General features: G+C 38.0%; 1 protein-coding gene across 1 annotated transcript in view; it reads right to left on the bottom strand.

Moving 5' to 3' along the window:
* Nucleotides 1-1,957: 1,957 nt before the first annotated feature.
* LOC117307078 (DNA repair protein complementing XP-C cells homolog) overlaps nt 1,958-16,710 on the bottom strand; it is a 48,991-nt gene continuing 34,238 nt past the window's right edge. Inside the window, exons 9-17 of the mRNA XM_033791730.1 lie at nt 15,495-15,638; nt 13,433-13,591; nt 11,097-11,154; nt 10,562-10,673; nt 9,858-9,947; nt 7,400-7,559; nt 4,877-4,970; nt 4,668-4,761; nt 1,958-3,366 (exon numbers count right to left, since the gene is read on the bottom strand). Of these exons, the coding sequence (XP_033647621.1) occupies nt 3,253-3,366; nt 4,668-4,761; nt 4,877-4,970; nt 7,400-7,559; nt 9,858-9,947; nt 10,562-10,673; nt 11,097-11,154; nt 13,433-13,591; nt 15,495-15,638 (1,025 nt within the window). The 3' untranslated portion in view covers nt 1,958-3,252. The remainder of the gene's footprint in view (nt 3,367-4,667; nt 4,762-4,876; nt 4,971-7,399; nt 7,560-9,857; nt 9,948-10,561; nt 10,674-11,096; nt 11,155-13,432; nt 13,592-15,494; nt 15,639-16,710) is intronic.

Raw genomic sequence — 16,710 nt, 5'->3', positions numbered from 1 at the left:
AGTACAATTATGAAGTTTTTGTAATATTTAAACTATACCTTGTATTAAAAACAAAAAACAAGCAGTGAATTAGTTTGTGATGCAATTAGTTTATACTTGAATGTGGTGAAGGGCTTAATAGTGTTGGAAATAATGGACATTAAATTGCCATGTTGTGGAGAATGTCAACATACCAGAGGAAATAATGGACATTAAATTGCCGTGTTGTGGAGAATGTCAACATACCATAAACTCATATTATTGTATATTTCTTTTGAAATATTTTGTTTACACCCTCATATGTACTTGAACTTATGTACTTGTGATAGTGATAATAATATTATTCTGCACAGTAAATATTGAATCATTCATGCAACTGGCTAGCTATTCAGATCAAATGTTTAAACTTCTAGTAAATACATGTACATTGACTTGAGTTTGATTGCATGTGAATCAAGGCTATGTGGGCCTATTAAGTTTGAGTAGTAATCTACATAAAAGCTTGATCTGAATAGCTAGCCAGTTGCCCTTTGCCTACCAGTGCTTTACTAGCAAAATATTCCCTGAAAACAAAATATATACACACAAAAACAGTAAGAAAGTAGTGGAATATTACTTTGCATTACGGCAACTTGTTTTTCTGTAAAAGTTTTTTGAACAACACAGCACATGGGACGTTAATCACATCAATGTAATGTATTGTTTGGTAATCCCAACTAATTATCTTGTATAAATGTACATAACATGATATTTTAAGTATACTAAGTTGATACCTTAAGCATACCATCTCTTTTTTTAAACCATTTTACTTTAGACAACTGTATTGGTTTTTCTGCAAACCACAATGCAGAAAACATACAACCAAAATGTAGATCACCTTACCGGTACATTGCTATAAGAAATGTTTTTGTATTTTAAACGAACATGGGTAAGGATGGAAACATGTTATTATTTTAGAACTGTACACATAAATAAATAAAAGTTGTGTTACATGGCATAAACAAAACAAAGTGTTTCAGATTTTTATTGGTAACCTTGAAATATCATCAACTAATACAAATGTAAACTATCAGTATAAACAAATGCCAAATGGCAAAAGTCTTGAGTATCTACATGCAAGTTCTTACCTTTTTATTCACCTCTCATGTTTGATGTACACACATGTGAGAATATGAAAACACTTAAAAAACGTCAGATTACTTCTAGATAGTGAATACAGAGGACACGAATGTACTTATTGATTCATATCATTCAAAAACATACCTGGGTTGATTTCACAAAGAGTTAGAACTCATCTTATCTTGAGTAAGGACCAGGACCCCAAGACTAATCCACAAACCAAGTTTGCAGTTGATATGCAAAGTCTATCCCAAGTTATCAATCCAACATCAATTTGTTGTCACAGTGACCTCGCAATGTTACAAAGGGGTTCAATAATGACAGGCTTCAGGGAGGAATCCAATAACCAATTCACACACCAAGTTTTATGTTGACATTTGAGTCCTCATTAAATTATATCTTGCATGTTGGAAACAGTATGGCCCTTTGTTGTCTTCGCCAACTGTGGGGCATAAAAAAGCTTACCTTTCATGCCTATGCTTTATTCAAACACAACTTGAAGCACACAACTTCGTGTGACAAGGGTGTTTTTTCTTTCATGGTTATCTCGCAACTTCGACGACTGATTGAGCTAAAATTTTCACAGGTTTGTTATTTTATGCATGTGTTGAGATACACCAACTGTGAAGATTAGTCTTTAACCAAAACCAATAGTGTCCAGTGTCTTTAAAGGCAGTTGACACTATTGGTAATTACTCAAAATAATTATTATCATGAGAAATTGGGAGAGGTTTAAACAATTGTGACAAACAGCTCCCTCTTAAGTGACATAGTTTTCGAGAAAGAAGTAATCTTCCACGAATTTGATTTCGAGACCTCAGATTTAGAATTTTATTTTTTGCATATGTTGAGATACACCAACTGTGAAGACTAGTCTTTGACAATGACCAACAGTGTACAGTGTCTTTAAGACAGTTTTGTGAAATCGATCCTAGGTGATCCTTACGTAGGATTGGTTCTAAATCCTACAGTAGGTTCTATCCTAAGTTTAGTTGGGAAAAGTTTTGTGAAATCGACCTCGGGCTATTAATTACATTCTTTTAATTTTATCTCTTCAGCTTTTTTGTTGCATTCAAAATTTCCAGATGTCATTAAAATAAACTTTTTGCCATGCACAATCTCATACGAATAGATGTTTTTATAAATGTTCTTATAACATTCATACATGCATACAGATACTATTGGTTGGGAAACATGCGTCACACCACCATAAAAAAGAGAATAATGTTCACTCGTTTCGCCAAGTAGTGTCTAGTGCGCATGCATGAATGTACTTTACATAATTGAATTGGAAAGGTCGATTGAAATTTGTTTTTCTGTTGTAAAATGTTTGACATAACTTAGGTGTGATCACTGCTCCTCCATGTACATATTAAGATTTTGAGAACACCATGGGGTATACATTATGGACATTATTGTTTTCACACACCTTACTCTGATGTAGTGCAATCACTAGAAGCATCTATGATAGAAGCCACCCCTAAAAATAAACCCCCCTAAATCATAATAGAAATCCTGAGCTAATCTTACTTCCCTTTCCATGTGCACTCTTATCAGTGAAGTCAATATGGAAGTAATCCTAAATAATATAGGGTCCAACATCTGTACTCATCCTCCCCATACGGCTCAAACATTTCCTAAATTAATGATACAATGCCAGGGACATCACTGTTTTTTTCATCAACAACATTGAATCCTTGCACATATACATCAAGGAGACGCAAAGCACTGTGCTTGTTCACAGCGGGTACCAATAGCATCTCTGTATTGAGAGCATCATTCAACCAATACAACAACTTCCAAAGCTGTTCTGTTTATAGTGCTTTTTGGAGATTCAAGTTCTGTTGACATACTTCAACAGGAGGCACTTGAGCCAACCCATTCCACAGGATGATCTCTACAATTACAATTCTTTTTTTCAAGTAGGCTTTAGGATACAGATTATACAATTTTTTTCATTGCCAAAGTGTGACCATACCTTTAATTTTTTATGATTATATATACAGACACTGATCCAAACAAAAGTTATCTATGCAAATGAAAAAGAATCATTTGTAAAGAATTGGTTAAATGTTATTATAAAGGTAAGCGATTGCCTCCACCACAGTCTCCTTTAAGGCTTGTTGTATTGTTATTGGTCAGCAGGTGGGATTTCTACTCGTCAAAGCTGTGGTCTGTATCCACTTTGAAGCGTTTGTTCAGACGCTTTCTTATGAGAATACCAGTGAAAAGACGTTTCCAGTTTTTCACTGCACGTGTCTCTATTCTCTGAAATAAAAATATAAACAACACTCAACCTACGTGGCAATTACAAGATTCATTTTCTCACAAACAATTTTGCAGTAAAACTATTTTAAAAGTTGTTTTATTCCACTAAACGGAAAACTCATATCTGATAGCTACAAATACCATTCCAATGCTCATCATGCACAAACAATTGACTTAATAAACCATAATTGATAATCAGTGGGTTCTTCAAAGGTCAGTAGAGACCAACAGGCACCAGGGAGTAATGTAAGGGAGGTAGTAAGAGAAGCATCAACAGTGAATTCTCATCAAGTTGCACAGAAAGCAAGTCGTACACTAGGTCTCCTGAGAAGAACTTTATCGCCTTGTTCCCAACAGGTTAAGTCAAGAGCCTACACAGCACTAGTTCGTCCACAAATTGAATATGTAAGTGAAGTTTGGAACCCCAGTACTGTTACCGACATAAACCATCTTGAACAGGTTCAAAAGAGAGCAGCCAGATTTGTCTTCACTGACAACTCGTGTTACACGGCTTGTTGAACAATTAAACTGGGATCTACTTCACACTCGTCGTCTGATTCAACCATGCACACTGTACTACCAAACTTACTACAACTTTGTCAATATTACATTCCCACAGTGCTTTCAACATGCTACTCATATCTCACAACGAGTCGATCACCCACTCAATTCCAACCATTAATGCATACAAATATGCCTTCTTTCCAAGGGCTATGTCAGTTTGGAACAGGCTCCCACCATCTGCTGTCCTACACATAGCTCGATCCATACAGGTTGACCAAACATCAGCCATCCCTGCCATCAGAGCAATGCAGCCTCTGCATGACAATATTGTCCCTGCCATCAGAGCAATGCAGCCTCTGCATGGCAATATTGTCCTTTAAATTCTTTCCTTTTTTTTCTTGCACCTGTAAAAAGTGCACCTTTAATCTTTTTCTTTTGGCACCTTATCCACCTGGCTGTTGACGCCACTTTCCCACCATCCCAGTTTAGCCCCAAATGGGGCTGTAAAGGTACCAAGTGGTACGCCCCGCGTTCCTGGTTTGATTGGCAGTATATTGCACCACAGCACCTTGTAAAACATTACATGGTTCTATGCAAAAGGAGTAGGTCTCAGAATTCAAACAAAGTCCCACATACCTTGAGCGTTTTGATAGGGTCACTGATTGACGCTTATGAGCGCTATATAAGAACCCACAATTAAATCAAACAAAATATTTCACATACAGGCAGCTAAATTAATCACCTCTTGCAAATTGTTTACAAGTGTTACAGTTTAATAAAGCTAGGGACAAAAATACCTCTTTTCTTTTGGCCTCAATTTCTATCTGATCCTTCTCCCAAGCATCAAGAAGAACATCTTGAAACTCTGTGCAAACAATATAACCATCCAATCTAGAAAGAAGAAAAAACGCACATTTTTACCAAAAGACATTACAAATCTGATCATAACAGCATGCTTATCTTTTGTAGGAAATACATGTGACTCTGATAACAATGCTGTACTTACACTGGATGACAGAAGCCACTATGATAGTCCCATCCAACCATGGCAGGTACACAATCTATACCAAGTTTTCTAGCAGTACGATTTAGTCCAGGCACTGTTGGTTAATATAAAAAATATAACAAATAAACACAAAATGTCTTTATACTTGACTATTTACAAGATGAAATTAGTGAAACAAGTTATTTAAGCAATAGTACAACAATCAAATCCTACAAAATATTTACTATTTTTGTGTAGCTTAACTGATGTAGCATGCTATATTGGATGTTATTATTGATTAGAGCCCAATGCTCAAAGTAAAAGTAGTCAGTTGCTCTTGGTGGTACCTGCTTATGACCTCTGACCACCGATAAATGTCCTGCCAAATGTATTTCAAGACGTGAATACCATTGTCCCTGTATGTGCGATGAACAGCAATTAGGCTGGCGGTGTAGCCAGTGGCAATGTTAACCTATGAGATGAACATGAGGTAACATACCATTCTCTACCTCGCGACATGTGTGAAATGTAAACACACACACACACCGTCTTGCTGTAAAAATGGATTGTTTTTTGCAAGTTTTCTTGCACGATTAGCTCAAACTGTCACAGGTTCATTATTTTATGCATAAATGTTAAGGAGGTACATGTATACATGTACACAATGTACATGTACATGTACACCAGCTAAGGATACTGGTGTACAGTGGTCTTTGACAGCTATCAAACGTATACCCTACATATAAATAATGTTTGCAAATACAAAGTCATTTTCATTGGCATCTGCACTGTGGCGACCACTTTGTGTGCTCGGTGTCTTATATTTGTCTTGTTTTTGTCACTTTTTAGTACATTTGTTGGACTTATTGGTGAATGTGAGGCTGCGTTTTTGCATCAAGCACCAGGTTTTTACGGATTTGTATTTCTTTGCTGTTAGTTTTGAGACAAATTCTCGCCAATCCTGCTGAGGGGGTGAATGAACATGGACGGCCATTTCCCATCGTGTCCAAGTGACAGGAATTACTGCAGCTTCGGCCAGTGACCAGTGCCCCACCCAACATTGACATTCCAATTGAGATTCAAACAAAGCAGTGGAAAAGGGGAAAAAATAGGGTGGAATTCGCCAACGACTCAGACGTCGAAAGTTTCGTCCCCCACATCCTTCAATAATCACAGGTGATTCACAATGACTTTGAAACAAAATGGATGAATTAAAGGCCTGCACTGACTACCAGTATGAATATAGAGACAGTTGCCTGATGTGTTTTAGTGAGACAGGGTTTAAGAGTACATACAGTCCACACACATCAGAAATTGAGGGTTTTGCTTGCGCAAGAATGGACAGGACTTTAAGTTCAAATAAACTTACTGGAGGTGGAGTTTGTGCCTACGTCAACAAGAGAAGGTGTACGAATATTATAAGTTATCACACAAGCGCTAGTGGAATACAGAAAAATATAGTGCTTCTGCGTCCCATATCCAACGAGGCCAAAAGCCGAGTTGGATATGGGACGCAGACACGCTATATTTTTGCGTATTCCACGAGCGCGCATGTGATAACAATTTTATCTTCCAGTCTCACGTCCAACGCGCAAAGTTTAAAATATCAGAACATTACTTCGCATTGTGCTTTTTGCAATTTTTTTTGTTAGACATTATGCCCCGCAAATATTGTATAAAACGAATGAAAAAGAATGATTTTATGTTTGCTACAGGATAATCTCAATATTTCAACTATTACCTTTTTGGCCAATTAGACATTGTAGATACGGGTTTATAACCATTTTACACTTAAAATCTGCATTTAGTAATAAATAATTCAAGTCAAAAAAAAACCTCTCCGTGCTGCTTTTTCAGCTGAGAGTCAAAAACTGCTTATCTACGATAATGATATGCAATGACCCCTTGACGTCATTGGCGCAATTTCCCATTAGCGTTTGTGCACAGTTCTCCAGCTTTGGCAAATTGAGGTCGCTATTTTCCATATGACTTCACAAGTCCTTTGTCGCGCGGGATTTTTTTACCTCACAATTTCAGAATTTCGGCTTGGAGCGTTTCAGATAATTTTTTTTACCATGTTTTAATGTGAGGTAAGTGACTTGTTATATTTTTTGTCTGTTTCCTATGGACTCCGTCTATTACGAAAAAAGGTAAGATAATTCAGAGCATCCAGTAGCTGACCTTTAAGTTAATATACATGATGTACCTATGTGGGCAATCAGCAGGAGGGGGGGGGGCAATCAGTTGGGGGATGGGGGGGGGGCAATCAGTTGGGGGATGGGGTAGTGTCCTTTCCATAACACGTTGGAACATTTAGAATAAAAACACTTCTCAATCATTATAGAAACAAAGCTAAACATGTATGTGTTTTTAGGTGATTGTCATCATAGTATTAATTTGCTTAGGGAGAACGTTTTACAAAACCAGGTAGTTTCCATCATCCATTTGATTTTGTTAAAATGAAACCATTGTCTTGCAGTCCATAAACAGATAAAACTTGTATTTGAAAAACTTATTCAAATACATTTGTTTGAAAACACATACCATGAAGATGTACGGTCCCCATGGGCAACATTGAAGGTTGAAAAAGTTCAACATTTCCATATTCATTGCGAGGAACCTTGCCATCTTTTGCAGGTGGGGGGATGTATAACTCAGTCTGCCATTTCCCATAAAGAGGTAAAACAGGATCAATAGAGTTTTTCTGAAACAATAACATAATACAGAAACTTCAGAGGCGTTCTTATAACGAATGAGAAAAACAGAAATACAAATGTCTTAACAATTTCTCTTTTGGAGTACATAACAAACTAGAACAGCGAAGCTGCCATGGCAAGCTGCCGATCACCAGATAGAACCAATGACTGACAGAAAAAACAATCATTTGATCAACTGATGGTCAACGGGTTGGGACGTGACAAGTATGAAGTAATGACCATTGAAGGTTTTCATTGCTTTAGCTCATTCATATGGAACCAGTGATAAATTCTTTGAGTTTCATCTTTTCATATTATCTACATGTAAGCAGCAATATTTGATTAAAACTGTGCAGTCTTCAGTAATGCACTCTTTGAGTTTTGATTTAGGTTCCAAGTCAGAAAATCATGGAAATGAGGATTTATGTCTGATTAATTTGTTTGTTGTTTTAGCTCATTCAACTGAAACCAGTGTTTAACTCTTTAAGTTTTATCTCTTCATATAAAACTACATGTAAGAAGCAATATTTGACTTAAGTTTCAAGTCAGAACATCATTGCAATCAGGAGTTATGATCATTTAATGTTTTTCATTGTTTCAGCTCATTCAACCGGAACCAGTGACAGAAAGTTTGATTTTTGTTTTAACAAATTATTTCAAAACTTCAAGATTTCAATTTGATTTTGTTTCTTTTAAATCCAGATGTCAATGTATGAGCCTGAACAAAAAAAATTTTATTCCAAAAACTTAAATAACATTTTTTTGTTTATCCCAAAAATCTTTAATATTTTTTTTATTCCAAAAACTTCAACATTATTTGAAAACATTGCTGAAAATCACTGAAAATGACTTGCAATTGTATATAACAATCTCACTTTGGCTTGTACATGTATATATCAAAAACAACTCAACTCAAAGACTTAAACTTAAATCAAAAACTTTAACATTTCCAAAAACTTTAACGCGGACGGACGGTTGGACGGACGAATGGACGGAAATTGGTATTACATAGGCTCGCACTGCTCTGCAGCTCGCCAAAAAGGAAAAACACTTGTTACAATTTTTCTTTTGCAGAAAAGCACATCTCATTTTATTCATTGAAGGCAAGACAGAACAAAATGTGTGCTTCATTCCAAATACCCTAATGACTTTCAATTTTGACAAGAGTACTGGGGTGCGTTCCATGGGCACCCCCGATGCCGTGGAGCGCCCGTCAGAGCGTGACCCGCTCAGGGACAATTGTCCGCCTAGCCCTCCCCCGGCCAGCGGCGCCCCAACACCCATTGGGTCGGCAGGTGCTGCGTGGTCCGGAAACCCGGTTAACAACCCTCCCTGGTCACCCGTGCTGCATTGCACTGTGCCAGGGGGCCTGAGAGGCCAGAACCCATTGAGCCATGACGGCTAGCCACAATGGGCGGCCCCGTGCTCTGGGTTTGGTCGGTGGCAAGGATCAGACCCGGTACAACGTCTTGCTTGCCAACTCGACCTCTCTTCGACTTATGTTCCGTTTTGGGGGCTCGGGTAACCCGCCCCTTCGAAACAGTCTTGCGTTTTCCAGCCCCACCATCCTTGGTCACGCCGGGGACCGAGTACTCGACCCGCGACATCACCAGTGGGGCTGCCGTCACCTGCAGCCGAAAGTGGCTGTGGGTGCTGGGCGGTATACTGGGTCAGCAACATACATGTAGTCTCCAACACAGCCTCCTGCCCGAGGACCCAGACTGTGCCGAGGGGTGTAGTTTCCCTCGGTAACGACATACTTTGCCCTCCCAAAACGCTTCATATTCACAATCAACAACAATCAAAAGACACAAACTACGACAGTTCCACGAACTGTTTATGGTCGTAGAGGTAAATTATCAAGCTTCTCTAAGCAAAAACAGGGACGTTTTAGAGCAAATCTTCGCTAGTTTCTAATAACACGTCTCATCGTTCCTGTCGCTAAAAGAGAAAAGAGGAAGATCACGCGGTACGCCGCGGGCACTGTGGGGCGGCCAATTGAGGGCGCTATTTAATTATTAGCGATATTACCTGCCGGTATAGGGAAATATGCAAAAATAGTAGTGTGCTCTACAGGTAAATATGAGTGAAGTAGACCCTCAAAATTGTGGGGTTTACTTTTCATACTTTTTACCACAGCAGATGGCAGGGCCAGAGTGATTTTTGGGGGGATAGCTGTGTGAATCATAATAAGTTAATTATTATATCTTTCCAACCATATTTATTTCATAACAAACACTTTGAATGGCCCAAAGAAAACAATCCAAGGCAATTTGTCTCTTTAAATTGCTTATAAAATGCCTTACCTTTCTCTGTCTGCCTTGTACCGTTTTGTATGGCTGTTCACAAGGTTTTATAGCTAAACCTTCTTTTAACCAGGTTTCCCGTGTGTGTAGCTGAAACAAAATATAACTATATAAAAATAAAACCGAAAAGGTAACACAAACAACTAATTGTTTTATTATTGTTGTTATTTTTAACTATATCGTTTTGGTAAGGAAAGCAGGGGAAGCGCAAATGTGAATGCACTGTAACTCATAGAAATATCTGTTTTTATGTTGCAAGAAATCAATGTAATTACATGTAGGTAAGAACTGGGACCCAATCAACATGAAAGGCTCTGGTGTGAGCTTCAAACCAGAGTTAGAGATGATGAACAGCTGGGAAGAAACCACATGAATAGCACAAGTCCAACCTGTTGGTATTCTGAGCTTCAAACCAGACTTAGAGATGATGAACAGCTGGGAAGAAACCACATGAATAGCCCAAGTCCAACCTGTTGGAATTGTACATGTAGTCTAGCTACAAAGTTAGCACTATTGACTTTTAACTTTTAGGTACATGTACATACATAAGGATTGACCTACTACTCCAGTCTTGAAAACATACAAAAGGCAATTTGATTACATTTTATCTACAAAGAGACTCTACAAGCAAGCACCCCCCCCCCCCCCCCACTGAGTAGGAATCTATTAATGCATCACAAAGATGGATTTGTATATAAACTTACATTATGTACACAGTCCCTTGAATACACTGGTTCACCCCTGCAGTAGCCAAGGATATTAGCTGTGTCTGGATACAGCGCTTCAAATTTCAACAAATGTCGCTTGAGAACAAATCTATAGAAAACAAAAGGAAAATACATTTATATGAATCATTGTAAGTAGAAATAAAAGTTATAAACAAGAAAAGTGGTGTTTAAAAACACAAATGCCCTGCAAGCCAGTCTGTTTCTTGACATTTGACACATGTAGAACAGAGTAGGTTTTTTTTTTTTCACAAATAATCTTAGCCAGTGTTGTGCAATGTTGTGCTGCGGATACTCTGCCATGTAGGTGGGAAGGACCATTTGACAAGGGCGCTGTAAAAAGAAGGGCGTATTTTGGGTACACTTGGGTTGGTTTTATTCATCGGAGTTGCTTGCGCTTTGTAAATGCATTTGTACGATCGGAGATGTCGTATTTTCTGTACCCTATTAAATTCACTTTTGAAGTACCGTGTGTTTTGAATGTCATTAATAGTCAATATAAAAAACAACTTACAGATGATGGTTCTTGTACTCTGAGACACGAGTTGGTAATGGTTTTCCTTCCAGTTGCTCTAAAAGTAAAACATGAAATAATTCACATTATTAATCAAGGAATAAATTAAGTAAGCCATATCCCTTTTGTTTCAAGAATAAATTGATTTGTGCAGTGTTCGAACATGTAGTTCTTTAGAGGTGCTCCAAGGTTAAAAGTATGGGAAAAAATGGAAACTTCTTTCAAGCCACCATCCTCATGTTAAAACCATGTAAAATACCATTTCAAAATGTTTTCTTCAGGTGCAATTTTTTTTGTCATAACCAACATACTCAATGGTGTCACATTGCAATTATATGGTATGTATATTTTTCTGCCTTGGTTTGGACCCTTTGACTGGTGCATAAATTTGGAATGTACAGACCAATTCATACAGCACTCCAATCTATTAAAGTAGGTCTGACTTTGAGACAGAAAACTCTTCACCTTTAAGAAGCACTTATTTTGACTTGAAGTGTGCTTCAAAAACCTACAAATATTGATTCTGATACGGACTCTGTAAGATGTGCCCCTTTTACCCTACATGTATATGATAGACCTTATCACAAATACTCCCTCTTAAAGTATTGAACGTGTTTTAGATTTTTTGTCAGCAGTTACTCACACATTTTTGTATGATAAGAATAAAACCGTCCGCCGCCCGGCTGGTATTTGATCCATCAGCCTCGCCAACCAACCATGGCTGGGTGGGGGGGGGGGGGATCCTGGCTGGGGGATTGCTTGGGCAGGGACTTAGTGTCACCGCCGCAAACCCCCGAGGATTCAGGCCATCTCGGAGGGAAGTTAGGTCCCTCCTACGGCGACAAGCCCTTTCCTCCCCGATGTTTTATATGAACTCATATCAAACACACTCAAAAACAACTCAACTCTACAGACTATCCTCTACTGAATAGCCACTATTTACTTCACTTCTCAAGCACCAAGGCACTATTAAATCTTACCGATTTATACCAATGCCTCTGCCTGCTAAGAGAAAAAGAGGACGCCGACGAGGTCAGGCATGAGAATGGGTGATGACAGAAAAAACAGGACAAAATTAAGTTTATTGCAAATGTTAATATTCCAACGCACACAACACGAGCGCGCAGCGCAAAATCCCTGCGATTTTGTTACAATTACAGAAAAAAGAAACAGAATAAAAAAATTTTTAAAAATAAAACTTTTTTTTTGGATGATCTTATTCCTTATTTCTGCCCTTGAAAATGCTTTTTTACACCAACAACCACTTTTTTATAGGTTCCTTTTTTGAAGTTCGGTTGTAGAAAAAAAATCTTTTGCAATGTTCTGGATTTCATCAATCCGTCGGCGACGCACATAAAAAAATAATAAAAAAGTTGGCGAGAGCAATGTGTTTTTGAGAAAGAGGTTGTTATTCAGCATAGGATAAAACTGGAACGAGGTTTAGATTAGACCCCACACAAATTTGAGTTATAATGCCCTCTCGCTCCTACAATGGCGTCCGGACGTACAGTGTGTTTGCTGGTTCCCAGTGTATCTTTCGCTGGTTGTGAGGCAATAACAGGTACCAGTTCTCCATGGCCTGCCGGCGATCAAACCTGCACGTACACAGGGTGCAAAACACGGGCAATGTTATGTCAGTGGACTTTCGAAAGTCTCTGCACGTGTTATCTTTGCTGCAGCAACAAGTGCATTTACGCGCAAACATTATTGAACCGTACTGCTAGCGAGGAATGAGACAAGTTTATGTGTACGTCTGTCGCTCTGCTGCTGCATGGGGAATGCATGCGCAATAACAACATGACCAGGAAGACAACAAGCCGTATATTGGGCCTGTTTAGGTGCCGGTTTTTTCATGAATGCCTTGTGGATCCGTGATAATATACGATTATAAAGGTAAACATACATTGTCTGAATAGAGAAGAGGGATTAGAGAAATCCAAATGTATACCCCCAAAAACCTACACCCCCCCCCCCCCCCCCCCCCGAATTTTATAGCAAATTCACATCGAACTCGGAGACCACAATTTTGAAAGGAAAAAAAACAGAATTCCGGTTTAAACCGGAAGGTTCTCATGCCTCAGTGGTGCACATGTCACAGGGCGTCGGGGATAGGACTCTTGAGGGCGCTATTGTATGTAAAACTCTTAGCTATTTGCCTGCCGGCATAGGGAACAAAGCAATTGTAGTATTCGCTCTACAGGTAAGTAGAGTGAAGTAGACCCCTTAATATAACTTCCTAACACACACATCATATCAAGAGTTGTATGTTTTTTACCTTTACAACACAAGTCATTCTTTTTAAGATCAAGATAAGCTGAAATCAGAAAATAACTTACTGCATAGCTGTGTATCTTCCAGTTGGTCCCTGAATGTGCACTTGGTGTTGATATAAGGCTTCAAAGTATCCTCCCACCAGCCTGATTCTACTCTCAGCTTGGATGTTTCAAACATCCACTTTGAGGCATAGCGCTTCGTTACATCCTTCACACCACAGTCTGCATTGAAAACAAGTTTTTATAATAAATTATTCCAGAAATAATCATTTTTTTCCCGTTAAACACAAGCAACTTGCATTAAAAATAAGTGGTATAATTTATTACAATTGTACATCCACTAATATCATATCATGAAAACCATTTGGACACGAGTGACTCTGGTAATTTGTTTTAAAGCCATTATACACTTTCGGAACAGAAAAAAAAAAAAGTTCATAGATTTACAAATAACTTACAGGGTTTACAGAAGGTAATGGCAAAAGACTTCTCTTGAAATATTATTCCATAAAATGCTTTACTTTTTGAGAAAACACTAAAACAATTATCAATTCTCGACAACGAGAATTACGGATTATAGTAAACACATGTCATGACACGGCGAAACGTGCAGAAACAAGGGTGGGTTTTCCCGTTATTTTTTCCGGACTCCGATGACTGATTGAGCCTAAATTTTCACAGGTTTGTTATTTTATATATAAGTTGTGATACACGAAGTGTGGGCCTTTGGACAATACTGTTTACCGAAAGTGTCCATTGGCTTTAAAACATGATAGCTATTTAAGTGTAATAGGCCTATTGACCCCTTGCACGCGTATCACGCGCGGCGACCAATGCCACGCTCACCATGTTGGTGGGCAGTTAGGTTTACGTGTATTAACGCCGCGTCGCATAAAATGCACACTTTCACTGCATAACGCGCAGCATATTTAAAAACGCACACTGAAATTGCCCACCAGTATGGCGCATTCAAGATTTTTCTGCTGATGACGTCAGGTGAAATGGGTCAATAGGTTTTCCAAGCAATTTCAACAAAACTAATAATTGTTATCACAAACTTCTCAAATTCACACATTTTTTGTTGTTATTCTATAACCTTTTAAAAGTATCTTGCATTGTTATGTGCCCTGAGTTTTGTTTTTGAGCCCAAATGATTTTATCATACAAAAATGTGGGAGTCACTACTGACAAAAAAATCTAAAACATGTTCAATACTTTAGAGGTTAACCAATGCCATTTGCCCCTTTTGGATTTATAGATTTTAAAAAGGCTCTGAGAAATATAGCATTCCTAGCACTAGAGAAGTAGATAAAAGGATGACTTTTTATATCTGAAGTAAATAACTGACCTGAGAGTGCGCACCTGACAAGCTGCAACTCAAATCTGCTCTGTATTTGTTAGCTAATTTCTTAGTATTTTGCTCATTTTTTTTCCAATTCTTATATAACTGGATTTGTTATTACACCTGGAATCTACAGGACTTTTTTGTGTTTCCTGGAGTAATCCGAGTGTAAAACTGGTGATTTCTGCTAGAATTAGTCACTGTCTTAGTTGAAAAAATCTGGTGTATAAAGCTTACACACACATTGGGGCAAATAAACAAAATACTAGTTGATCGTCCTGATCAAAAGGGAAGGATGCGGGCCTTTTTGTTTAATAGGTGTGCGGGCCAACAGCCCGAGCACCTCTTATTTTTGTTCGTTTTGTTTTTGTTTTTCTTCATACTTCTTCTTCTTCTTCTGTCCATCCCTTGTCTGGCCTCCCCCTCCCCCCCCCCCCCCCCCCCCCCCAACAAAAACCCAACAAATTTTGTCTCTATCACCAAGCATAGGATCTTATGTAACAAGTTCCTGATTAAAAAGTATATTTCTTGTTCAATGCATTGTAATGGACTTTGAAGTAATTGAATGACCTAGAAATTACCCTATGGACTTTAATGATCTTATTTGTCAAATGAAAGCTCAACTAATGAAATTTAATGGTCATCTTGAACAGTTAGATAAGAAATTTAATGAGCCCACATTGAATGGTATTTTGTTGATAATTGCCAGGAAAAACTTGTAACAGGCTGAAGAAGTGAAAAATTATTACTTGTAAAAATGATCTGATGGTACATTAGTCTTACCGTTGTCTAGTGCAATGACATATGTCATTGGCTTAGTTGCATTCTCTTCACATAATTCGGCTTGGTTAACATGACCTCCGATACAATCCAAGCAAATCCATTTTTGTTCTTCTGAGTTGAAAACTTCAATCCAGATATCAATTTCTGTACATAAAAAAAAGGGGGGAAAGTAGACATGTTTTTGTTACCTAAACTATTTCTACAAAAATAGCAAAATAAAATGGACGTATGTCATGACATGGTAAGTATAGGTTTTCTTTGTCAATTTCGGCAAATGAGCAGCCATTTTAATTTCCGTATGTTTGAATTAAAGCTGTTTTGCCTCTCCAGTTTTTACTGTGTTTCAATTTCATATTTCGGCTATTCAATTTCATATTTCGGCTATTCAATTTCGTTTTGAGGCATTCAAATTCCTTTAGCACTCTGTTCAAGCTTGCATATCCTCATTCTTTGTCACGACACACAATCGTCATTCAATTTTGAGCTGGTTTTTGGTTAACTGACCAAGAACTGATTTTCTATTGTGTTAGAAATGGTGGCGCCCAGTTAACGAGCGCGTGTGTTATCTCCTGAGAAAATCAATGAAATTTTTGCTGATTCGGACAGCAATAGGGATGACTTTTCTGAATCAGAATCATCTATTGATTATTGATTAGGATATTTCAGAATAGGATGGCAAGCTACAAGACAAAGAGAAGGGATACCAATATATATTTACTTTTTTTTACAGAAAGCTGGAAGCTGTGCAGTTTAGGGTATCACTTTTGAAATGTCGCAGGTATTGAAAGAGTAAAGGACAGAATCATTTTCAAGATCCTTGTCTATTTCTATATCATTCATCAAAAGGCGCTTTACCACCATGTCTTTCAGAAGGACTTCAACCTCATTTTTCCAACCGCCAGTCTATGCAATCTCGATAGAAATATCTTTTAAGGAAACCCCTTGCCAAAACATCATGGGGTGAAAGATCATTTACTTTTGCTGCCCCTTCAATAAGAAACGACCTGCCAGATCAAGTTAAATGTTCTCCATTACTAGCTTTGTTCAAAACTTCCCTAATGAAGAGACTGCCTAACTTTCCCTTCTTTTAATGTGTCACTGTGCCATGAGCATCTTTAGATGGATACTGGCGCACTATAAATGCCCATTACTATTATAATGAGCTATTTCGTAGCGCAGCGCTGCAAAACAGCTCTTGTTTTGTTTTTGTTAAAGT

Source organism: Asterias rubens, chromosome 2 (genome assembly GCF_902459465.1).
Source record: "Asterias rubens chromosome 2, eAstRub1.3, whole genome shotgun sequence".
In the NCBI taxonomy this organism is placed as follows: domain Eukaryota; kingdom Metazoa; phylum Echinodermata; class Asteroidea; order Forcipulatida; family Asteriidae; genus Asterias; species Asterias rubens.
The sequence above is the reverse complement of the archived record's forward strand: the minus strand, read 5'-3'. Positions and strand labels throughout refer to the sequence as shown.